This window comes from Chiloscyllium punctatum, chromosome 1 (genome assembly GCF_047496795.1).
Source record: "Chiloscyllium punctatum isolate Juve2018m chromosome 1, sChiPun1.3, whole genome shotgun sequence".
Lineage (NCBI taxonomy): Eukaryota > Metazoa > Chordata > Chondrichthyes > Orectolobiformes > Hemiscylliidae > Chiloscyllium > Chiloscyllium punctatum.
The window spans coordinates 76,986,147-77,012,550 of NC_092739.1; the positions used below are offsets into that span (position 1 = coordinate 76,986,147).

Below are 26,404 nucleotides of genomic sequence, written 5' to 3' on the forward strand. Positions count from 1 at the left end.
TACTCCTGATAGGATTAATGAAGAGTTCTGTCTGGTCTGCTTGCGTAATTAAAAGGTGTCGGTCCTTTTGTCCAAGTCAGTAAATGTTAGTAAAAATATGAGGCCTATGTACTGTAAATAAGTTAGAAATTGTACATGTAGTTAATAAAAGAATAAAGTATATCAAACTGACGAGTGCAGCTGGGTTGTGAGATTTGTTTACTATTTGCCGGTGTGAGTTTAATTCATTCATGCAGTTCCATGGAAGCGCTGTTTTGTTAGTTAAGGTTAAAAATCTTAACGCCAGGTAATAGTCCAACAGGTTTATTTGGAAGCAGTCGCTTTCGCGGCACTGCCTCTTCATCAGAACAATCATCTGATGAAGAGGCAGTGCCTTGAAAGCTACTGCTTCCAAATAAACCTGTTGAACTTTAACCTGGCGTTGTGTGATTTTTTTTTAACTGTCCACACCAGTCTAGCACCGGCACCTCCAAATAATTGTTAGTTAAGGGGATAGTGGCCCTGTTAAAAGGTTTTCAACAAGTTCATACTAATTGGGGAAACTGTACGGTGTTGTGTAATCCTATTTAGGTCAGAGAGGCATTAATTAATTGGCTGATTAATATTGTGATGTTTTGTGGAGACTTGATGGAGATGGTATTGTTTATGATATTGACACCTATTTAGACATCGCTTTTGATGTGGTAATAGGCCTGATAAAGGTTTAAGGTGAATGGGTTGAAAGGGATACTTTAATTTTAATTTTAGTCAATGTTGTAATAATATACTACAAAACACAGTTTATGAATGAAACTGTGTTATAGTAAACAACTAGTTGGTAAAGAGTTTTGAATGAATGGGAACCTAGTGTTAATGAATATAGTGAGCTGGTGAGTGAGTTAGTAAAAATAACCTATAACACAATATCTCCCAAGTACAATAGGATCTTGATCAGCCAATGGGCTGAAGAGTGACAGATGGAATTTAATTTAGATGAAAGTGAGGTGTTGCATTTTGCTAAGGCAAACCAGGGCAGGACTCATACATTTAATGGAAGTGCCCTGGGAATGTGGTTGAACAAAGAGACCTAGGATGCAGGTGCATAATTCCTTGAAAGGGGAATTGCAGGTGGACAGGGTGGTGAAGAGGCATATGACACACTTGCCTTCATATGTCAGAACATGGATTAAAGGAGTTGGGATGTCACTTTTAAGGCTGTACAGGACATTTATGAGGCCACTTTTAGAATACTGTGTTCAATCATGGTTGCCCTTCATAGGAAAGTAGTTAAACCTGAGAGGGTGCAATGCAGATTTCCAGGGATGTTGCTAGGACCGGAAGGTTTAAGCTATAGGGAGAGGCTGAATAGGCTGGGACTTTTTTTTTCCCCCTGGAATATCAGAAGCTGAGGGGTGACTTTATAGAGGTTCATGCAATCATGAGCCAGGATAGGGCAAATAGCTAAGGTCTTTTTCCTAGGGTGGTGGAATCCAAAACTAGAGGGCATAGGTTTAAAGTAAGGGGGGGAAGATTTACAAAAAACTCGAGGGGTAACTTTTTCACGCAGAGGGTGGTGCGTGTGTACAATGAGCTGCCAGAGGAAGTTGTTGAGGTGGGTCCAGTTACAACATTTGCAAGGCGCCTGCGTGGATATATGAATAGGAAGAGTTTAGAGGGATATGGGCCACATGCTGGCAAATGAGACTGGGTCACATAGGGATGTGTGACCAGCGTGGATGAGTTGGACCAAAGGATCTATTTCCATACTATAACTCTAGTGCTTTGGAATGTTTTTGTTTTTTATCAATTGCAGAGAGTTGAAAGCTATGAAGTATTTATTTTATGACATTTTTAAGCTATTTGAGTGAACAATATCCAAATCACTTGATAGTTAGTGAGTAAATAAAGTAGTTCCTTTTTGAATTTTTTTTTAATTTGATTTTTCTCTGCATTCTTTAGACTGGAAAAAAACTGCAACTGATTTAGAATTCAATAGCAGATGGGAAAAATGGTCTCATTATTGAAATGTTTTTTGTTTTCAACTTTGTTAATGTTACTTATGTCAAGCTTTAAAATGTTATTTCCTAGGGACAAAAGCTGGAAAGGGTGTTGACCTTGATGCCCCTGGTGACATCAATGGAATGCCAGCTTTGGAAATAGACTTGGATTCTTTTGAAGATAAACCTTGGAGGAAACCAGGTATGGCATTGTTATTACCAAGTGATTCTCTCGTCAACCTAATATTTAAATATATGTATTAAAACCAGATGTCTTTGTTCTCAAAGTATTGATGCTATTATTATTGTTTCAAATTTGTAAGAATTTGGAAATTTGTTATTAAATTGTTAACATACAAAAAGTATTGTTTATGTTCATTTAGTTCAAAATCTGTGCATATGAAAGAAAATAGTTGACAATAAGTAATTATTGTAATTATAGTGCTATTTGCTCATGCAGTGTTTTCCCTCTGTTTAAGGTGCTGATCTTTCTGATTACTTCAATTATGGGTTCAATGAGGAGACTTGGAAAGCTTATTGTGAGAAACAGAAGCGACTGAGAATGGGTCTTGAACCCCTTCCTCTTGCCTCAACTACAAACAGAATTACAGTTAGTATTCACTGAGATTACAATTCTGAAGTGTGCGTGAAAAATGTGCATGACAAACAGTTAAAATACTGTTCACCACACATTAAAAAAATCGTTCTGTCATCCTCATCCCAGCACTGCCCCACAGCCCTTCACTGCCTCCCCCACAGGGCATATGTGTTTGGTCTATTTTTGTGATGGGATTAAATAATTAATTAGGTCCTTTCAGAACCATGATTTTAAACCATAATGTGTCAGAGAGCAGAGCACTAAATGCCCCCTAGAGTCTTACAGGAAGTTTGTTTATATTGTGGGGTTTATGTCCAGAAAGGGAAAAAAAATCCAAGAGCTAGGATGAGCAAGTTGTTTTGTAAGATTTAATTAAAAGCTTTTGAATTCAGTTATCAAAACACCTGACTGAAGTTCGAAGGATAGTTTCTCCTAGAAAAGGGAGTTTGTTCGGAGCACTTCAGGGAATAGATTACCTCTGTGATGGGGTTTCACCTTTGTTATTCAAAGCTGAGAAAGTCGAACAGGTGAGAGTCAAAGAAAAAGACTTTTCAGCTCACCTGACTGGAACTGAAAAGTCAACCGACAGATTTGATGGGGAAGGAAAATTTCTCTGTTTTTACTAGAGTGCAGGAGAAATCCAACACTCTTGACTGCATCTGTGGAGAGGGGAACACAATTATCATTTCCAGTTCAATAAGACACTGCTTCAGGAGCAAATTACTGCAGATGCTGGAATCTGTACTGAAAACAAAAAATGCTGGAGGTCACAGCAGGTCAAGCAGCATCCATAAAGAGTCAACTAGACTCGAAACATTAGCTTGCTGTCTCTCCATGGATGCTGCTGACCCGCCTGTGATCTGCAGCATTTTTTGCTTTCAAGACACTGCTTCAGAGCTGAAAGAAGCTAGTAAATGCTGTTGTTATCAGTTGATAAGGTGGATGAGGAGGGAGTGGAATAGATAACATGATGGAAGCATTGCAGTGGAAGAGATGCAACGATGAAACTGGGAGAATGGAATTCTTGCAGGAAATAGGAGTGAGGAAATGTAGTCGAGGTGACGGTGAGAGTCAGTGGGTTTGTAATGGATATCGATGGACAGTCTGTTCCCTGAAATGGATATTGAAAAGTCGGGAAGGGAAAGGCAGGGTCTAAACGGGACCAGGTAAAGGCAAGAGAAGGATAGACGTTGGAAACAAAACTGATTTAATTTTCCAACTCGGGAGGAGAGCAGGGAGTCGCACCAATGACATCATCATCTATTAGAGAAGGATTTACGGGAGGGAGCCCAGAGTAGAATCGGAACAAAGAATGTTTCACATACCCTACAAAGAGACCAGTCTAAAGGGACTTGTGCACATTCACCATGAATAGACAGTAGCTAGAGCCAGAAAAGTGGGAAGGTGGAACCAAAGCAAAATATCGAAAGAATCACCCATTTAAAGGGGGAAAGAGACTGAAGCAGAGAGGAAATTAGAATCTGTGTGTTTGTTGGCCTGACATCCGTTGTCAGAAAAATGTTATAATCTATTAAGAGAATCGTAACAGGTCAGGTGAAACTCATAATATGAATTGACAGAGTCAACACCTATATTTATTAAAGGGAAATCGTTTGACAAAGCTGTTAGCTTTTTTTTGGATGTAGTTAATGTGGGTAAGATCTTGATTTTCAAGAAGTATTGGACTTTTGGAAAACATATGATGAGTTTATTATACAAAGTTAGGGATCTTGGGAATAGGCATAACACTAGTATGGATTGAGGATTGGTTATTGGACTAGAATAACAATCTTTTTGGGATTGGCTAACCAGCTGGTTGAGTGAGTAATTTGGTGATCTATTTATAATCATCTACTTACAATTTTTATCAGTCACTTCAGTGAGGATGCTGAATGTAAAAATCCAATTTTGCAAAGATACAAAATTGCACTTCACCTAATCTATAAGGAAGACGGACTGCAAAAGGACTTGTCAGGTTAAGTGAGTGGGCAAAAATGTCAAATGAAATGTAATGTGAGGAAATGTGAAGTTACCTATCTGATCAGACAGATTGTGAAGCAGGGTATATTTTATGGCTCATATAGTCACAGAGCCTGGAAACAGACCCCGACCAAGATTTCCAAACTGAAGTAGTTGCACTTGCCTACATTTGGTCCATATCCCTCTAAACCTTTTCCTATTTATGCACCTGTCCAAATGTCTTCTCAATATTGTAACTAAACCTGCATTTACCACTCCCTTTGGCAGTTCATTCCACCTCAAAACCATCCTCTATGTGGAAAACGTTGCTCCTCACCTTTCTTCTCTCACCTTAAAAATATGCCTCCTACTTTTGAACTTCCCCTCCCTCGTGAAAAGACCTTTGCTATTCACCTTATCTATGCCCCTCATGATTTTAGAAACCTCTATAAGGTTCGCATCATGGCTCAGTAGTTAGCACTGCTGCTTCACTGCGCCAAGTCCGATTCCAGCCTCGGTGACTGTGCAAACTCTACACAGACGTTCTTCCCATGTCTGTGCGAGTTTTCTCTGGGTGCTTTGGCTTCCTCTACAGTCCAAAAGTGTGCAGGTGAGGTGGATTGGCCACAGGAAATGCAGGGTTGCAGGGATAATGTAGGGGGAATGTGGGTCTGGCTGGGATACTTTTTGGAGAGTCAGTCTGAACTTGATGGGACGAATGGCATGCACCCACACTGTAGGGGTTCTATGATTCTATGAAGGTCAACCCTCCACCTCCTACACTCCAGCGATGAAAGTCCCGGCCTATCCAGCTTTCCCTTACGACTCAAACCCTCCAGTCCTGGCAACATCTTGATAAATCTTTCCTTCCTATCACAAGGTGATCAGAACTGAACACAGTACTCCAAAAGTGACCTCACCAGTGTCCTGTACAGCCTGAGCATAACCTCCAGACTCCTCGACTCAGTGGCCTGAGCAATGATGGCAAGCATGCTAAACATCTTAACTAACCTGTCTGTCTGTGACACAACCTACAAAGAATTATGTACCAGAACCTCGAGGTCTGTTCGACAACACTACCCAGGGCCCAATCTACCCTTTTTTGTTGTACCAAAATGCAATACCTAGCATTTATCTAAATTAAGTTCCATCTGTCATTCCTCAGTCCATTGGCCCAATTGATCAAGATCCATTTGTATTCTTGGAGAGACTTCTTCACTGTCAACTATACCACCAATTTTGGTGTCATCTGGAAACTTAATAACCATGCCTCCTAAATTCTTGTCCAAGTTTTTTTATATGAATTACAAACAAAGGTGGAGTCAGCACCAATTCTTACAGAACACCATTAGTTACAGGTCTCCAGTCCAAAAAATAACTTTCTATCACCACTACATCCACCATGCTAAATTGCCCTTGGTGTTAGATGCATTAGTCAGGAGATAAGTATAGGGTAGGGTAATGGGTCTGGGTGGGTTACTCTGGGTTGGTGTGGATTTGTTGGGCCAAAGGGCCTGTTTCCATTCTATAAGGAATATAAACTAATCTCTGTCTCCTACCATCAAGTTCATTTTGTATCCAATTGGCAATCTCTCCCTGAATTCCATATGATCTAACTTTCCAAACCAATCTATCATGCAGAACCTTGTCAAAGGCTTTACTAAAGTCCATGTAGACAATGTTTGCTGTTCTGCCCTCATCTATCTTAGTGGTTATGTCCTCAAAAAAAAACTCAGTCAAATTTGTGAGACACGATTTCCCACACACAAAGCCATGCTGACTATCCCTTAAGAGGTGAGAGACTGAAGAATGTAATATTTGACAAGAGTTTGCATCGCCTGGTATACAAATCACAAACAAATGGTATTTTAGTCTTCATTGCAAAGGAGGTGGAATATAAAAGTAACAAAATCTTGCCGCAAATTTTATACAGCCCTATCCCATGATGTGGTATGTATGCAGGTTTAGTCTCCTTCCTGACGATGGCGTACAGTGAAGATTCATTTGCCTGATTCCCAGCATGAATATTTATATTTTTCTGGGACAGTTTGAATAGACAAGGCTTGTATGCATTGAACTTTAGGAGAATGAAAAATTATCTCTTTGAAAGATCTAACACTTTTTCAGAGACTTGACACAATAGATACTGGGAGGATGCTTCCTTGACTGAATCTAGAATGAGAGGCCATAATTTCAGACTCGTAAATCATCCAGTTAGGATGGAGATGACAAGAAATATCTTCATTCGAATGGTTGCTGATCTTCAGGATTCTCAAATTGTGGGTGCTCAGTTACTGAGTATGTTCAAGACTGAGGTAATAGATGTTTGGATACTAAGGGAGTAGAAGTTAAGGGGAACAGTGCAGGAAGACCTAACTGAGGCAGAAGATGATCCATGATCTTTAATAGTAGTGTTGGCTCAAGGGGAAGAATGGCTTATTTCTCTATTTTGTAAGTTGTGGGACTCCTGACAGAGGAAATTTTTTTTATACAATCATATCTATGGTTTTGTTCTTGTGTGACAGAGTACTATATAAAATCGCACAATAAAAATAGCACTTCATGTTGGTGAGGCAATCGCATTATAGACAACTCTTGTTTTAAAAGTTCATGCTTTAGAAACAACATCCCCTATTTGTCAATCATGTTACAGCCAATTTGCGTTGATGAAATGCGCGTTATAGCAGGACAACCTGTATGTCTATTTGCTCAGTGTCTCTCCATGATCAATAGCACTTTGCTATGTTCAGTGCCCAGAATTGAATGCACTTATTTGAATGAGTTTTGACAAGGACAATAAATGAAGCATCAATTCCTCCCTTTATTTTGTATATTAAAAGTTCAAGATCAATATTTAATTAGCTTTGTTTATACTTGTGTTTGTGCAAACGTTTTGAGGTTGGTTCATATGGATATTGAAGTTCTTTTGCTTCTCCAAAGCTGATGTGTTTCTTGCCTATGAAATACTTTGCTTATCTTTCTCAGATTTAGAAATTATGGTCTCAGAGTTGTCATAATGAACTTTATCTGCCAAACATTTCATATTTTATTCTGCATACATTTTTTTTTAAATAACTTTCTCCATCTTGCTTGATATGGATGTTGGGGACTTCTTTACAATGTCAATAATGGTGCAACTTTTTAAAATTTTTCAGGTACAACAGGGCAGAACAGGAAATCCTGAGAAAGAACCAGAGGTGCCACCCCCTAAGATGGATTTCCCTTCTCCACCAAATCGTTTCCGGGCAGGACCTCCACCCAACAGGTCAGAATTTAACCAAAGGCAGATCTAGTAGACGTTTCACTTTTCCATTTAGCAGTTATTTTCAATATGTAAAGGATAACCAATATAAAACTTTAGGACAATAACTCCTTGAAATGTGTTTCAAAATTTGGATTGGGTCTGGAGAAAACATTTTGAACTGCAGGCTCTTAAGGTGACATATTTGTGGTTAAGAATGAGCCCTACTGTTTTTGAGGGGGTGAATTTCAACTGTTAGAGACATCCTTAGAATTATAGAATCCCTACAATGTGGCAGACCATTTGGCCTGTCAAGGTCACACTAATCCTCCAACGAGCATCCCACCCTGTCCCATGAAACCCTGCATTTCCCAAGACTATTGCATCTAGCCTAGACAGTATGGGTAATGGTAGCCAGTCCACCTAACCTACACGTTTTTGGACTGTGGGAGGAAACCGGATTACCCCGAGGAAACACTCTCAGACAATAGAAGAATGTGCAAACTCCAGACAGAATCATGGAATCAACCCCAAGACCCTGGCGCTGTGAGGTAGCAGTGCCAACTAGTGAGCCACCATGCTGCCCCTATTGAAAAGGAAGTGGCTTGGGATGTTCAATGTAGTTGACAAGTGAACCTGGATGTTAGGAGAGGTAAAGTCTAATGGAACAGAACAAAGATAGACAAATTAGGATAGTGGAATATAGTTGACTTAGGTGTATGTTTCCCTGTTGCGTCAAAATCCTTGGCTTCTTTTTTTCACAACACTTTTTCAATATTGCAGTGACATCTGAGGTCCAATATTTGGGGCTACTTAACTCACCATTTGGAGTATAGGCTTCCTACACCACAACCGGCAAAACAATTGTTCCTGAATTTTAAAAATTAATTATTGTAGATTTCTTTCAACCATTTCTTGCTGAACCATTGCTTTTATTCATCTTTTGAATTGGTGATCTTTTTCTATTAGAAAATGTTACTGTAATTCATGGGTATCCTTCACTCAACATAAAATTTAATTTATAATGTAAATGGAAATTTCAATGTTGCTGAAAGAAAGTAAGGTTCTCTAAAACATGACTAATTTGTCTGAGTATTTCTATTTCCTTCCCCTCTATATGCCTTATCTAGGAGTTTTTGTTATTGTGCAACAGTTTATTGAATAGCAACTTATTTGTTGTTTGATGCTTGTGTAGCACCTTGAGATGTTTTACCATATTAACATCACTATCATTGCAAGTTATTGCACTAACAGTGATCAGGAAATTAGTGATCAGAAAATAATTTTGAAAAGGTAATTAATATCTGCAATAAATGTTAGTGATACCATTGCAAAAGGCAATTTCAGTGGTTTGTAGAAAGCTGGATTACTTCTGGTGAATGTAATATTTATTATGTTTGGAAATACATTCTTTCTCCTTTCATGTTTTGATTGAATGAACTTTACTGATAAAAATATTTAGTGTAGCTTATCTTTTAATAACTCTTGAATTTGTTATGAGCCTCAAATCAAGCGTTTATTTTCCTTGATCATATGTTTGGGGTAATTGTTTTGGATAAAATTTTAAGTTACCAGTATTTGATTGTTTAGGAAACAACTAGGATATATTTGTTGCACTACTTTAAACTATAATCTGTTTTTCAGAAGGTTGTCTGGGTCCATAGAGGTAATTGGAGGTCAGTTAATTACCATTGCTCGTGTGGAGGGCCGACGTCGAGACAGGGGTGGAGCAGATGAAAATGCCATTCAGGTTTGTCAAGTAGTTTGCACATATAATCCAGCAATCGAGCCACTTGAACTATTTTATAGTGTTAGTGAAACTTATTTCTGATGATGGGGTGGAGGCGATGTTGAATTTTCATAATGCAATGGATGAAGCTGTTCAAAATTTTGCTATGTCAACAGTCAAATTTGTAAAACGTTTCAACAAAATTGAATGTTGTTTTATTTGATTATTTTTGTTATAAGTGGTAGATGCTGATGGTATTGTTGGTGATAACAAATAGGAAAGTTTGCAATTTGTTGCAAGTCTCTGGAATGGAGTTTAATGGACACAGTTCTGTAGGTCTCCTGATTGTAATTTGATTCTTTAGTATACTTAACCTTGTAACTTCATGCAATAACTTCTTAACAATTATACAAAAGATTTTTTAAAAGTCTGCTGAAGTAGAGCAAGCAAGGAGTCTATGTTTGATACTATTTGCTATCAAGTTGAAACTTGGAAGTATAGTTTTTGTATTGGAGTGGGGTAAATGAGATGAAGAGTGAGAAGAGGCAGGTTTTGGAGTAATTTGATGCAGAGTTTGGGTAGGGATTATTATTAAATCTTATTAAATTTCAGAAATATCGCAACTGCAACTCCGCTCAACATGTTAGCTACAATTTCACAGCATTTGGAGATGGGGGTGGGAAATTCCATCGAATCCAACTAGTCTGTGCTGGTATTTATGCTCCTTTTTATGAGCTTCCTTCCACCTTACTTTAGCTGACACTATCAAGGGATCAAATCTGAATCTAGTTAAATATGATAGATGTAGTGGGTTACAGAAATTTTACAAGAAATAGCAACAGCAATAGGCAATACCACCCCTTGAGTCTGCTCTCCTAATCAGTGGATCTTGACTGACTTTCTACATCACTTGCAAGTGCCTATTCCATCTCATTACCACTTAATTTTCCTTGTGTCCAAGAATCTTTTAGGTTTTTTAAATGACTGAGCCTTGGTGGACAGTTCACAAGCCTCAGTAAACAATGTTCCTCCTCAACTCAGTCCTATCTGTGGATAGGAAAATGGAATTAATGTTTTGAATCCAATGACTCCTCCTCAGAGCTGGTAGCTCTGAGAGAATATAAGGATATTCTGCCCAGTCTTGATTCACAAAACAGCTCTCCTCCAAGGAATCAATATATTGATCCTTCATTGTACCTGGCAAAGGAAAGTATGTTCTTCCTTGGGTGCGAAAATTAAAACTATATGCAGTACTCCATGTGTGATCTCAGTATTGACCAATTAGAGCAAGATTTCCTTGCCTTGTACTTCAGCTGTCTTACGATGGAAAGATAACTGATATGTTGGCCTAATTGCTTAGGGATTCTCTGCTAATTCTGTGAAATGCCCATATGGGTACCAAGCCTTTTATATGCTAACATTTATTAGTTTCACCTTGTTGGAAAACAATTTGTTTTTCCAGTCCTCTTGCCAAAGTGAGTAATTTAAAATTTCCCACAGTGTACTCCCTCTGCTGCCACTTGCTCAACCAGTTAACCAGTCCATATACCTTTGCAAGCTGCTTGTGTCTTCCCCACAAACTGCCATGATCTTTATTGCGTGGTGAAACAAGCTCAAGGGCTGAGTAATCTACTTCTGCTCCAGGTTTTGTGTGGTCAGGCGAATTGAGCTTTAGTCGTTACTTCTCCCATTTTGAAAATTGTGGGTTGTGTTTTCAAGATCTGTAATTGATATCAACTGTAGATTTGTACTTTACATCTTTCTTGGACTTAATGTAGAGATCTATCCTGTTGTTAGGATCCTTTCTTTCCCAAGAGGATTGCAGAAAATTACTAAACTCTATCCCATCATAAAGTTCTGAGTCTAAAATGGTCCTGGGTAGTGTTCTGGAATTATATTTCAAGGAGCTGTCTCGACCGCATTCCATGAAACTTGTCTGTCAGGCGACTTTGTCAATTTATCTTGTCTATGTTCTAATTGAAGATTTAAGACCTCTAATTTCTTGTTACACTGACAAGCACTCATTGTTTGTTGCTCAAGGCATCCCAGTAGCTACTTCTTAGCTCTAAACAAATAGGTTCTATATCCTGATTTTCTGGGCCAATGTCCTTTTTTATTCACTACTGTGTTTTACCTCCTGTTTTATTGCCAGGACTGCGCCACTTCCTTGTCCATTTGTCCACCTTTTCTAAAATTCATGTACTGTTGAATATTTAAATTCAAAGCTTTGTCACTATCCTACCGTATGACAATAATTGCTAATAGATCAAATCTATTTATCTCTATTTATAGGAGTATAGAAAATAGGAGGAGGCTATTTGCCCCCCGAGCTTCCTCCACCATTCAATAAGATTATGGCTGATCTTCAACCTCAATGCTATTTTCCTGTGTTGTCCCAATGTCCCTTAATGTCAATAGTATCTAAAATTCTATCCATCTCAATCTTGAGCAGACTCACTGACTGAATCATCCTCTGAGATAGCAAATTCCAGAGATTCACAAATAACTTGAAGTGTAGAAATTCCTCCTCTCCTCAATCCTAAATGCTCTACTACTAAGACTGTGTGATTCCCACCCTTCCACCCCCATTCTACACTGCGCTGCCCTCACAGCTAGAGGAAATATCGTATCTCCATCGACTCTGTTGAGCCTTGTTGGGGGGGAAAAAAAAAGTATGCTTCAGTGAGGTCATCACTAATTCTTCATGCTAGGAATGTATGCCCTGTTCACATAATCTCTCCTCCTAGGATAATCCATCATCCCAGGGGTTAGTCTGAGCTGAACTAAAAACCAAAAGAACTGCAGATGTTGTAAGTCAAGCTAAAACAGAAGTTGATGGAAAAGCTCAGCAGGTCTCGCAGCTTCTGTGAAGAGAAATCAGAGTTAAAGCTTCAGGTCCAGCGACCCTTACTCAGAACTGCTGAGATTTTCCAACAATTCATGTTTTTGTTTGTGCTTTACAGCATCTGCAGTTCTTTCAGTTTTTAATTAGTATTTAATTCACTGCCATTTCCCTTGTAGGCATGCCCACCTTGAAGAAGTTCTGCTCCTCTCTCCGGGATTTCTGTTCCAATTTTCTTTTCTATTCCACCCAATTCTTAGGAAGGGTCACTGGACTTGAAACTTTAACTGTGATTTCTCTTCACCGATGGTGCCAGACCTGCTGAGCTTTTCCAGCCGCTTCTGTTTTTGTTTGTCTGAGACTTTCTTGCTCTCCTATTAGGCAATTGTATCCTAGCTGGGGTAACAAAACCAAAACTGTACGCAGTATCCCAGGTGCAGTCTCACCGAAGCCTAACAGTTACCTTTCTAATTGTTTGCTGTATTTGCATGTATGTTTTCAGTGACTTATGAACAAGGACAATCCGATCCCTTTTGGATGTCAAAACTTTGCAATCTGTTTTTATTTAAGAATTACCTTTCATTTTTGAATTTCCTACCAAAAGGAATAGCTTAACATTTTCCTGCATGATTCGAGTGTCATATTCTTACCCACTTGCTTAGCTTGTCTAAATTCTCTTGAAGCCTCCTTGCATCCTTCTCACCACTTGCATTCCAACAGTTCCTATCAGCAAACTTGTAATTGCTATATTTGGTCTCACTATCCAAATCATTGATAGAAGAACAGAGAAATAGGAGTGGAAATAGACCAGTCAATCTGTTGAGCCTGCCTGGCCATTGAACCAGATCATGGCTGATCATCATCTGCTGCTGTGCCACTATTCCCCACTGTCCCTTAATGTCACTAGTTCTAGAAATCTGTCGATCTCAATTTTGAGCCTGTTCAATGACGGAGCTTCCACAGCCCTCTGAGATAGAGAAGTCTAATAAGTCATTATGCTGTGAGTGAAGAACTCCACACTCGTCTGTTTTAGATGACTTGTCCCTTAATCTGAGACTCTGTCCTGGGATGTAGACTTTTATCAGAGGAAAAAAATGTAATCTTAGCCGACCTCTTGATTCTTTAAAACTTTAGGGAATACTGATCTAAATTCCTCAATCTTCCTTTATAAGACAATCCCAGGAATTAGCCTGATACACCTCTGCTGCAATCCCTCTACGGCAAGTGTATCCCTTCTTTGATAAGAGACCAAAACTATGTGCAATATTCTAGGTGCTGTATCACCAGGGCTCCATACAAAAACAGCAAAGCATTTTACTTGTGTACCGAAATTCCCTTGTGATGAACACCAAAGAACAATTTGCATTCCTAATTGCTCGCTGCCCCTGCAGCTCATAGTGACTCATGAACAAGAACACCCAGAGAAGGAGCTCTTGTGGTGCAGTGGTAGAGTCACTACTCCTGGACCAGGAGGACCCAGTTTAAGTCCCACTTGCTCCAACGGTGTATAATAACATTGCTGAACAGGTTGATTAGAAAAATAGGTTAAATGAAAGGAAGGACACCCAGGGATGGGGCTCTTGTGGTGCAGTGTTAATGTCCCTACTTTTGAACCAGGTGGCCTGGGTTCAAGTCTCAGCTGCTCCAGGGGTGTGTAATTACATGTCTGAATAGGTTGATTAGGAAAAACAACATCTCGGGCCCTTTGGACATTTCAAACCCGTCTCCATCTAAGAAATACCAGTTTTCTTTCTCTCAAAGTATATAACCTTGCACTCATTCACATTTATATTCCACCTGCCATGTTCTTGCCCATTCACTTAGACTGAATAAATTCCCTTGAAGCTGCCTTGCATTGTCCTCACAACTCTCATTTCCATCTAGTTTTGTGTCAACAACAATTTTGGAAATATTACATTTGATACCCACATCAAAATCATTTTAATAGATTGTGAACATATGTAGACTAAGCACTGATTTATTTTTGCAGTACCCCACTTTTACCAGCTTGTCATCTTGAAAATGACCCATCTGCTCCTACTTTCTCTGTTAACCAAATCTGTAGCAGTATATTCCTCCATTCCACCTGTTCCAATTTTGGTTACTAGGCTCCTGGTGTGGGACCTTTTGAAGAAGGCTTTATAACAATCTGAAAACACCTCATCTTCTAATCTTCCTCTTGTCTATCCAACAAGAAACATCCTCAATAAATTCCAACAGGTTAGACCACCATGATACCCCTTTCAGAAGGAGTGGCATGGTGGCTCAGTGGTTAGCAATGGCGCTTCAAAGGGAGAGGGACTCTGGTTCGATTCCAGCCTCCAGCAACTGTCTGTGTGGAGTTTGCACATTTTCCCCGTATCTGTGTGGGGTTCCTCCAGATATTTAAAGTCTCCCACCCCCCCCCCCCCCCCCCCCCCAATCCAAAGATGTGCAGGTTAGGTGAATTGGCCAAGCTAAATTGCCCATAGTGTTAGGTGCATTAGTCAGGGGTAAATATAGGATAATAGGGTAGGGGAATGGGTCTGGGTGGATTACTCTTTGGAAGGTTGGTGTGGACTTGTTGGGCCAAAGGACCTATTTCCACGCTTAAGGGATTCTATAAAAAAAATCAATGTTGACTCCACTCAGACCTGTTTTTTTCTCTCCCTATCAACTCTTCCCTGCTTAAATAGCAGGGTTATGTTGCAATTTCTGAGCATTTTGTTTGAAGACGACAAATCCATCCATTATCTCAATGGTCACCTCCTTCAACACTCTAGAATGTAGCAGGTTTCAGGAAATTTATCAGACTTCAATCTATTTAACTAAATATCTACTAAATGTCTTTCCCTTCCTCCTTATCTTAAGTTCCTTTGTTCCCAAATACTTTTGAAAGATTTTCTGTCTTCCTCTATAAAAACTGACAGAAACAGTAAAGCTACTGCTTCCTGGATGTGGCAAGAGAAGTGTTGAAAATAAGAATAATTTGGGTGATTTAATCCTGTATGGCTGCAACCCCCTTTCTTCTCTCCTCCACACTGAATAAGGGCTGGGCAAGAAGTTCCATTGCAGATAATTTTGACTTACCAGCAATTAAGGCCCTTAAGTGTTAGTTAACAGCTACTCAACGGGTTTTGATTCAATACCTCCCCAATTATTCATCATCATGTAAGCTGAGAAAGCTCCAGACAGGGTAACCTGGGTGAACTGTGTACTGAGCTGAAAATGTGTTGCTGGAAAAGCGCAGCAGGTCAGGCAGCATCCAAGGAACAGGAGAATCGACGTTTTGGGCATCAGCCCTTCTTCAGGGGTAAATATAGGGGAGGGGAATGGTCTGGGTGGGTAACTATTTGGAGAGTCTATGTGGGCTTGGGCCTGTATCCATTCTGTAGGAAATCTAATCTAATCTAGTTATAACAGTAAATGTAAAATAACCCAATATCTCAATTCCTCTATGTACGGCTGCAGAAACCCATCTTGTACAAATGCTAACAATTCATTCTCCACAGAATTACTACTAATTAGATTCACTCAGTCCATATGTAAATTGAAGTTGCCCATAATTACTGTATTACTCATCACAGCCAGAAGTGATCCCTGATAACCAGATGCTAGTCTTCAACAAATTTGATTCACTCCATGTGATATTGAGAAATGGCTGAAGGCACTGGATACTGTAACGGCTGTGGGTGCTAACAGCATTCTTGCAGTAGTACTGAAGATTTTGATCCAGAGCTAGCCAGGCCTCTAGCAAGTTGTTCCAGTAAAGCTCTGAAACTGACATCTACTTGACAGTGATAGATTACCCAAATTAAAATATCCTGTGCACAAAAAAGGATAAACTCACCTAGCCAGTTTCCGCCTATCCATGTACTCTCGATCATTAGCAAAGTGTTGAAAGGGGTCATTGACAATGCTATCATATAGCCCCATATTAATTGTTTCTAGAAACATCCTAACCACTAGTTAAACTAGTCTGTAATACTGGACCAATCCTTACAACCTTTCATGAACAGGAGCATAATGTTTGTCATCCTGTAGTCTTCTGACACTTTCCCTGAATTTAGATAAGATTGAAAGTTTGGTGGTTCATGCCCCCACAATTTCCTTGTAACAAGCACTGCTACTTTATCAATTTTGAGCCTTTGTAGTAACAGAGTTTCCTCCTTTAATCATGGCTTGGGTAGCATATATCTCCTTGGTGAAGACAAATGCAAACTATTCCTTTAATATGTTTGCCATGTTCCTTGCATCTATAAACTATTCCCTTTTTGATCCCTCATCAGTCTTAATTTGTTTTTTGCTAATCTTCTGTAGACATTCAAATGGTACAAGACATTGGGAATCTCTTTATGTTAACAACCATCATAGGTCCTCTTTATTTCTCAAATAAGTTTGCTATCTTCCCCAGAGCCAGACCCAGTATTTGAGGAATCTAAAACTCCCCACTTCCACACCACCTTTCCATCAATGCATTCATCTGTTTTTGTTGTCATTTGTACATGGCATTGGGAGTAGTCTGGATATTACTGCTTTTGAGGTCCTGATTGATTTTTCTAAAATCAAATTTCTGACTGCATGAGTATAACCTCTACTTTATTGATTCGTATATGTGTGGACATTGATCGTCCACACATCGTCTTCCAGAAGAATGACCTGCAGCCACTCTCTGACACCTTTTGACCCTGGCACCAGAGAGGCAACATATTATTCTAGTGTTATCTCTGTGGCCACACAAATGCCTGTTTCCCCAACCGAAGGATACTCTATCATTATTGTAATTCATTTCTTTGACCTCCTTTCCTGTGCAGCCAGGCTACTTATTGTGTAACAAAAAAATGACTTTGACTATACTCCCTTAAGGGACCAGCACACTTGCCAGGTTTGACTTCTGAAATCTTGACTTCAGGTTCCTGCAGCTGGCAAGCACATGGTCGTCTTGGATACTGCCTGCGAGCATAGTTGAGGCGGGAAACCTCACAACCTTTTAAAAAGTATTTGAAGTGTCGTGACATTCAAGGCTATGGGCCAACTGCTGATTAGTGTCGATTTGGAGTAGTCAGTGCAGACTCCGTGGGCCAAAGGACCTCTTCTGTATCTTCTGATGCTATGATTTCCACATAATACAGGCTATGCATTCCCATTGACCAAGTTGCATACCATGTGTTAACTTTATTTCCTTCTTAACTTTATTCTGCTTTGGCTTATTTATACTATTTTATTTTATTGACCCTGACCTACCTTTACTCCTAGTAATGTGGTGTTCTAATTTACAGCTGTTAAAAGACAGTCCCTAATAGTTTTTTGCCAACCAATGAACTTAATAAAGCAAAGACTGGAATGTTAAATTATCTCCTTCCCACCTTCACTAAAGTCCCCACTCAACACACTTTACTTCTTGCTGTAAATCTTATCTGAACCACATCTTTCATGCTGTGCACTGAATTCTAACTTTGAACAAAATGCCTAAATATACTCACTCCCTGGCTCACTCAGGCGAACACTGCCTCATATTGACCATGCATGTTTACAGCCACACCTGTTGGCTCCCCCTCGTCTATTTTGCTAGTTACATCCCCCAAAAAGTCAACAGTCGAGTTAAATATTGAAATAACTCCACAGAGGCTGGTATCCTGTCACCAAGTCACTCTTTATTTACTCCTTGACACTGATCCAGTTCTTTCCACAACCAATTCTGAGTGAGCAGCATTTCTGACATTCTCTTTTATTTATGTCTGTCCTCTAGGACTCCCTGATTGGACAAGATTAACAGCCCCAATCAGGGTGTTGATATTTTGATGTCCATCTGGCTGACTTCATTACAATCATTACAATGTGATTGTTTTCATAAATCCACATTGATTCTACCCAAACCTACCATTATTTTCAAAGTGTCCAGTTATCACATCCTTCATAATAGGTTTTTAGTATTTTCCCTGCTGCTGATATCAAGCATAAAGGTCTTTAATTCCACTTTCCTTCTCTCTCCTTTCCAAAATATGTTGCTGTCAAAACTATTCACAATTCTATAGAATCCTTCTGGTGATCATCTTCTGTGTGTAGTTGCATCTTTCAACACTCCAAGTTCAGGGGATATTTTCAACCTTTAATCCCGTTATTTTCTCCAGTACTACTTCATTTTATTAATATTGATTTCTTTCAATTCCTCGTTCTTGCATACCCTTTGATTTCTAGTATTCCTGTGAGGTTGTGTCTTCCTCTGAAGACAAAAATAAAGTTTTAGTTTAGATTCTCTGCTATTTCTTTTATTAAGTCACATGATTCTGCCTGTAGTTGAAACAAATTTGTCCTTGCTAATCTCTTTCCTTTTTTAACATCCCATTAGAAACCTTTACTGTCCGTTTTGATTGTTCTTTGTAGTCAATTTCATTTTTTTTTTCTTAATAGTTTCTTGGCCTTTCTTTGCTAAATTCTAAAATACACCAATTCTGAGGCTTTCTACTTTATTGGTAACTTTAACAGCCTCTCCTTTTGAACTAATGTAATCATTATCTCATACTAGTAATTCATCCATGAATAATTTGTGGGTTTTAACTACTTGCCATTTTTCTCCCTGATAGTAGCAGTCATTAGTGATATTAACCTATTAAATTCTGTCCTTCCGAGTGATTTTACTTCTAACCACATCATTCATTACCCTTATCAGTTTAATTTTTAATAAAATGCTAAAAATAGTATAGAGCTGACTGTATTTTGTAGCTAAATTAAGTTGGTAATCAAGGCACTTCACAGAGTTGCAGCATCAATATGGGAGCTTCAATTAAAAATCTTGTACTTTCAAAATAACAAGAGGTGTCAAAATTGAAGCATGCTTCACTGAACTCTTCAGTTCGATCCCTTCAGCTCGCCTTGATAACTAACCAACTAGCTTAGTCAAATTTGTTTAATCAAATAGTTGACAATAATACCAATGGCTTACTTCTGGGCTTACCATAACCCTGTTGCATCTATTTCTGAATTTTGTTGTTTTCTTTTCTCCAAAAGGTTCTTGGAGACCATCCAGTATCCGAATTTAATAACAATACCTCTTCAAAACGTCCTCCGTTTATACCTCCAGGAGCACCTCCACCTCATCTGACTGGGCCACCTCCTCCATTCTTGCCACCACCACCTCCTGTCAATACTGGGCCTCCAATTCTTCATCCACCAGGTCAGAATTCAGCTGTTCTTTTTCACATGGAAATAGGCATTTTCAGTTTAGTGTTTACTTTGTTTCTTTTCTGCATATAACTCTGAAGTCTGAACTTTTTGGATCTTAATTTTGCCATGAGTATTGTATGTGGGATTTAACCTCAGTATTAGTTTGAATCAAAAATAATTGTGATGCAACACTGGTGAAAGTCCTTTTTAATGCTTCAAGGCAAAAAAAGAAAAGTATTTATGATGTAACCTGCTTGATCTCCCCATGCTATTTGGTTAATATACTCTAATTTTACTTACTTCCAATTCAGCTAGTCTCCAGTCCAAAAATGGTCTTCATACTGGGTGGGAAAAAAATGACTGGGGTTCCTAGCCCAGTTTCATGACAATCTGGTATCCAAAGAATATGGATGGGAGTGGGTGGTCAAAATTCTTCTTTTGTCTTTTATATGATTTCAGTATCTTGCTTTTAAAAAAAATTGAATAATATCATTCCAAAACAAAAGGAATAAGTTAAAAACCATTTTGCGTCACTATGATATGCCAACTAATTTTATATGGAAAGCACTTTGCACCTTCTTTTTACTTATTTTCTCCTTCAAGAAAAGGTTCATAATTTGACAATGTTTGTTGATAATTGTTGTACTCAATAAGAGCAAATGTATGGTGCTATGCAGACTTCGTGAACTCTCTACAATTTTAGCCAGTATTTTTATAGCATTGTTTTTGATTATAGATTTTCTTGAACTTCAACCGAAAGAGCAATAGAGAATGTGATTTTTATGATTGCACATGTACTGTTTATTGACCTAAGGCAAGAAATAGGTTATTTCCTTTTTAATAACCTTGGAAACATAAAAGGTAGGAAGAATGCTAAGATTGCATTTTTCAAAGGAAAAAGTGCACCTTAATTTAATGCACCCTATATTTAGTCAAACTTAGGAACCTGACGCTCCAAATTGGCATCTGTCGTTAAGTTGTGTAGATTTGGCTTATGCCTAGTTGTATTTTAATTGTGCTCTTTCCAACGCTTCATCTTCAAAGCAGTTTCTAAAATAGAACTTACAATCTGTTGGGTTCAATGAAAAAGACTGCTGTTACCTATGAATAGTATTCCCATGCCAAAATCTTTAAATCACTACAAATATAAAACATCCTGTGGAACACTCTTTGAAATCTATATTAAATACAGCACCACTTAATCAAACTTTTTATTTTATTAACTTTATAGTTTGTCCCAGTTTTAGCAAGTATTTTAATGTACTTGTTTTGATTTTGTGTATGTTTTACAATTTTTCAAGAAAGAATTGTATTTTTCAACCATATTGGATTGTTTTATTATGTTGTACTGTTCTGTTTTGCTGTTGTGTAAGTTGAATTTCTGTAACTTTGCAAGTAGTGTCCCTTTCCCTAAATTTAAAGATATTACATTGATCTTCTCTATTGCAAGCTTTCAACTTCAAAACCATCAGGAGTGGATATTTCTGCAAGTTTATTGCATTATATGGATTCTGTTGAGTAAATCCATCCCAGTTTGGGTTGCAATATTTCTACAATGACTTGTTGCCGATATTTGTCTTTTATCTCAGTAATGCTTAGTCTGGTTGAGGACTGCGGGTGCAGAGCGCATCAGTACTGAATGTCTTTGAAAATGTTATGCCCTCTTAATTCCACCAAATTGTAAAATCCAATTAGTCTGTGTTTACTGAATAAATTAATAGGAATAAGTTCATGAATGAAGTTCATTTTCACAGTCATGGAATTTATGCCAACTTAATTTGGATACATAGTACAATATTCTGAACTTCAGCTACAAAAGAATATGTGCACTTATTTTACTTGTCCAATCTTCCATTGAAGCATTGGCCCATTTTTAAAGTACTCAGGAAAGCCTGTGTCACTTGAGGTTTTTGGGGAGTTGAGCAAGCGTGGGGACTTTCCCCCTTTAGTTCTTCACTGAATATTGGTTTTAAGTGCATGCTGCACAGTTAAAGTGAAAGATAACACATGATTGTTGGCCATAAAAATCAGTTTTGATTGGCTGCGTTGAAAGGGGTTATTGAAACAATTTGTTTCAAGGCTTTTAAAAAAAAAAGTTGCTTATTAACACAAACGCCAACCTGGAAATTGCATTAAGTGTATCCAGACAGGAAAAAAAATGTATCTTCGTGAGCACAAAGTTAGTCTCCTTCACATCTCAAGCTAAAGCTTTCTCAACCTTTAAACAGAATGCACTGTGCCGCAGTACAATTATATATTTTTTACTACTATTTTAACCGATATTTTTCTTTCTAAGAAATTAGTTAAATTGAAGATTTCAGTAACTAATAATCTGCTTCATTTCTGAATCCGAGAAAAGGTCAAGTAAATAGTTTTGAGAGTAGAGCCCTTTAATAAAAGTTTTTGTACCTGCTGCTACAGTATGAAAGATGCACATCTGGCACCCTTTGAAAGAAATAATAAATTGTTCACAGATGGCTGGCCTCTGATGCTGAACATTTGAAACTGATTGCAATTTCATATTTCAAACAGTATTTTAGTTCCATTGATCCATAAAGGTTAAGTTTTGAATAGTGACACAAGCTGCTTTGGAAAAGCACGTATGTTTGTGTTGCTTGTGGTATTTCTTTCTTTTATTATTTTTAAGCATTTGTGATGTTGAGTTTCAGAATAACTGTAGCTAGTCCGTGTATTTACAGTACGTTGTTAAAGGAAGAGCATGTCTATGTCTCAAACAATGTCTTGTTATTCATATTTTGTGTGTACATCTACCTTCTGCCTCAACTTTTGTGCCCTTGAGGAGTTGTACAGTGAACACCAGGCAATCATCTACTACTTGCCTAAGTGACATCTGTAATGTCAACCGAGGTGGTGATATTGGCTAGCTGTCTTACGATGGCAAAAACATCACAGAGCTTCAGTAACAGTAGGCTTCCTACTAATATGCAGAGTGGCTTTCTGGTTCCAAGAGGAACAATAACTTGGGACCGACTCTTACTAACCATTTTGCATGTGGTTATTGAGGTATGTTTAACAAAAAACATTCCGAATGGTCTTAGGTAGGTGACCGTACTCAGGCATCTGGCAGAAAGGGGTTAACATCTCCACTAAGGAACCCTTTTGCACATCAGGTCCTCCCCACCTGCAGCTGTTTCCTACTGTCCTCCCCATGATAAGACCTCATGTTTACCTGGTCCTGGACTGTCAGGACCCTTTTGGAGTCTGGGCCTTGCTCGGACGACAGAATTACTGGGCAATTAGGCTGACCAGCAGCTCCCTGAGGAAGGACCACATCCCAAGCAAGGTGCAGAAGTCCCACCTCCAGCCTATTAATGCTCTTCACATATTATCACTGAAGTATTTTCCACCAACTCTTCAGATGGCAGGCAAAAATTATAAACATAGTGGTAGTAATCCAGAGGTCCGGACTAATGCTGTGGGGATCTGAATCCTACTGCATCAACTCCAGGGGGAATTAAATTCAAATAATTAATGAAAATAAATCTGAAATAAAACACTAGTCTCATTAATATGGTCATAAAACTGCCAGATTGCCATGATGATCTCTGTGGTTCACCAATGTCTTTTGGGGTACCAAACCTGCAACCTTCATCCAGTCTGGTCTACACTTGACTCCATTCGCACAGTAATGTGGTTGACCCCTAGGCGCCCTCTGAAACCATTCTCTATAGTGGTTTGACAGACTGCAGGTTTATTCATCACAAACTGTGAAAAAGGTGAAAAGGATGGCTCAGTACCACCACCTTCGGGATAATTAAGGGTGAGCGATATGTGCCAGTGATACTTGCATCACAAAAGCTATTTTTAGGAAAGGTATGTGAGCGCTTGTCTCAGTGTCTCACTCTTCTTCCACCTCGCACCCACCCACACCTCTTTCTCACCCCCCCCACCTCTTTCACGCTCCCCCCCCACCTCTTTCGCGCTCCCCCCCACCCACCTCTTTCGCGCTCCCCCAACCTCTTTACCGCTCGCCCCCACCTCTTCCTCTCTCTCACTCCCCCCCCATCTCTTTCTTTTTCTCACGCGCTCTCTCTCTCTCCCTCTGTCCCTCTCTCTCTCTTTTTCCCCCCCCTCCCCCCACCTCTTTCTCTCTCCCAAACCTCTCTTCCCTCCGTCCCCCACAAATCTGTCAGTGGATGGGAAGTCCTAGATATCTTGAGTGCGAGGGCCCCAAAACCACGGCACATCAATTCAGGTTAAGGGGTTCAGATGAGATTCGAGGAGATTTTTTTCATACCCGAAAGGAGCCGGAACCAGAACTCACTGCCTGAAAGACGTTTGTTTCTCTATCAGTAACACTTTTTTTTTTTGGATGTGCACTTGAAGTGCCTAAACCTACATGGCTGCACACCAAGATGTTGCAAAGTAGAGTAGCTACTTTCAGTATCTGGATTAGTGGTGCTGGAAGAGCACAGCAGTTCAGGCAGCATCCAAGTAGCTTCGAAGTAGACGTTTCGGGCAAAAGCCCTTCATCAGGAATAAAGGCAGTGAGCCTGAAGCGTGGAGAAATAAGCTAGAGGAGGGTGGGCGTGGGGAGAAAGTAGACAGAGTACAGTGGGAGAGGGGATGAAGGTGATAGGTCAGGGAGGAGAGGGTGGAAAAGGAGATAGGCAGGTAGGACAAGTCTGGACAAGTCATGGGGACAGTGCTGAGCTGGAAGTTTAGAACTAGGGTGAGGTGGGGGAAGGGGAAATGAGGAAACTGTTGAAGTCCACATTGATGCCCTGGGGTTGAAGTGTTCCGAGGCGGAAGATGAGGCGTTCTTCCTCCAGGCGTCGGGTGGTGAGGGAGTGGCGGTGAAGGAGGCCCAGGACCTCCATGTCCTCGGCAGAGTGGGAGGGGGAGTTGAAATGTTGGGCCACGGGGCGGTGTGGTTGATTGGAGCGGGTGTCCCGGAGATGTTCCGTAAAGCACTCTGCTAGGAGGCGCCCAGTCTCCCCAATGTAGAGGAGACCACATCGGGAGCAACGGATACAATAAATGATATTAGTGGATGTGCAAGTAAAACTTTGGATGTGGAAGGCTCCTTTAGGGCCTTGGATAGAGGTGAGGGAGGAGGTGTGGGCGCAGGTTTTACAGTTCCTGTGGTGGCAGGGGAAAGTGCCAGGATGGGACGGTGGGTTGTAGGGGGGGGGGGGGCGTGTAACACCTGCGCCCACACCTCCTCCCTCACCTCTATCCAAGGCCCTAAAGGAGCCTTCCACATCCATCAAAGTTTTACTTGCACATCCACTAATATCATTTATTGTATCTGTTGCTCCCGATGCGGTCTCCTCTACATTGGGGAGACTGGGCGCCTCCTAGCAGAGCGCTTTAGGGAACATCTCCGGGACACCCGCACCAATCAACCACACCGCCCCGTGGCCCAACATTTCAACTCCCCCTCCCACTCTGCCAAGGACATGGAGGTCCTGGGCCTCCTTCACCGCCGCTCCCCCACCACCAGACGCCTGGAGGAAGAACGCCTCATCTTCCGCCTTGGAGCACTTCAACCCCAGGGCATCAATGTGGATTTCAACAGTTTCCTCATTTTCCCCTTCCCCCACCTCACCCTAGTTCTAAACTTCCAGCTCAGCACTGTCCCCATGACTCGTCCGGACTTGTCCTACCTGCCTATCTCCTTTTTCCACCTATCCACTCCACCCTCTCCTCCCTGACCTATCACCTTCATCCCCTCCCCCACTCACCCATCGTACTCTATGCTACTCTCTCCCCACCCCCACCCTCCTCTATCTTATCTCCCCACGCTTCAGGCTCATGCCCGAAACGTCGATTTCGAAGCTACTTGGATGCTGCCTGAACTGCTGTGCTCTTCCAGCACCACTAATCCAGAATCTGGTTTCCAGCATCTGCAGTCATTGTTTTTACCTAGCTACTTTCCAGTAGCCTGGTCATAATGGGCCAAGTGACCTCTTTACACACTGTGAATTTCTAAGATTTATTAGCATTCCCAAAGTGTGGCACAGATTAAAAACAGAGCAATGCCTCCTCTGCACTGTCCAACAATGTGCCTTGAATTTGATCTTGGAAGAGAGCTTGCTGTTACCATTTAAAGTTCAGTCCATGTTGATGACTGAGTTAGTTTACCAATGCTTGACATTTTAAATGTGTTTTTTTGTTTTCGTGCCCATTGAATTTAGTTGAAGATGATCTTGGTCTCATCAGTTTAGGCTGGATTTGAAAGAACAAGAAATCCAATTTGCCACCTGCACCCAGCTTTTAGATGTACTGTACAAAATAAAACCTAATGATGTGCTTTATGGAGTTACTAACTTAATATATTTCTTTCTAGGAATGCCTTTAACGACACCACCACCAGGTATGCTTCATATTACTATAAATAGTAGTTTTATCGTTAAGTTTGTGTATAAAAGTAGAATATAGAATATAATAGTACCCATGCCAACTGTAATTATATTTACACCATTTTGTGTTGGCATGGAAACTTCAGGAAGCAATTGGGCTTTAATTCAGTGCATTATGTCCATATTGGTATTTGACAAATGGTTCTGATTAGAACTGGGATGAAGAATTTCTTCAGCCAGAGGGTGGTGAATCTGTGGAACTCATTGCTGCAGAGGGCTGTGGAGGCCAAGTCATTGAGTGAATTTAAGACGGACTGATTCTTGATTAGTAAGGGGATCAAGGGTTACTGGGCGAAAGCAGGAGATTGGGGTTTAGAAACAAATCTGCCATGATCGAAAGGTAGAGCAGCCATGATGGGCTAAATGGCCTAATTCTGCTCCGAAGTTTAATTGTTTTATGGTCTAATTTCAAGCAATAGTTATGACTGTGAAAATAAAGCCAATGGAAAACCGTCAGTACAAGTCCAATATTTCTTTATTCAAGGATTCTACTAAAATCATGGAATATTGAAAATCCAAAGCTTTTTTGC

The 26,404-nt window shown here is 39.9% G+C and overlaps 1 protein-coding gene across 3 annotated transcripts in view; it reads left to right on the forward strand.

Moving 5' to 3' along the window:
• The window catches only part of fip1l1a (FIP1 like 1a (S. cerevisiae)), a 109,429-nt gene that overhangs the window by 35,932 nt on the left and 47,093 nt on the right, over positions 1-26,404 (forward strand). For 2 of the 3 annotated variants that reach the window (XM_072569454.1, XM_072569444.1), the window contains exons 6-11: positions 2,068-2,178; positions 2,456-2,586; positions 7,689-7,798; positions 9,419-9,524; positions 19,333-19,498; positions 25,802-25,828. In XM_072569454.1, coding sequence (XP_072425555.1) covers positions 2,068-2,178; positions 2,456-2,586; positions 7,689-7,798; positions 9,419-9,524; positions 19,333-19,498; positions 25,802-25,828 — 651 coding nt within the window. The remainder of the gene's footprint in view (positions 1-2,067; positions 2,179-2,455; positions 2,587-7,688; positions 7,799-9,418; positions 9,525-19,332; positions 19,499-25,801; positions 25,829-26,404) is intronic. The other variant, XM_072569462.1, reaches the window with a different exon arrangement.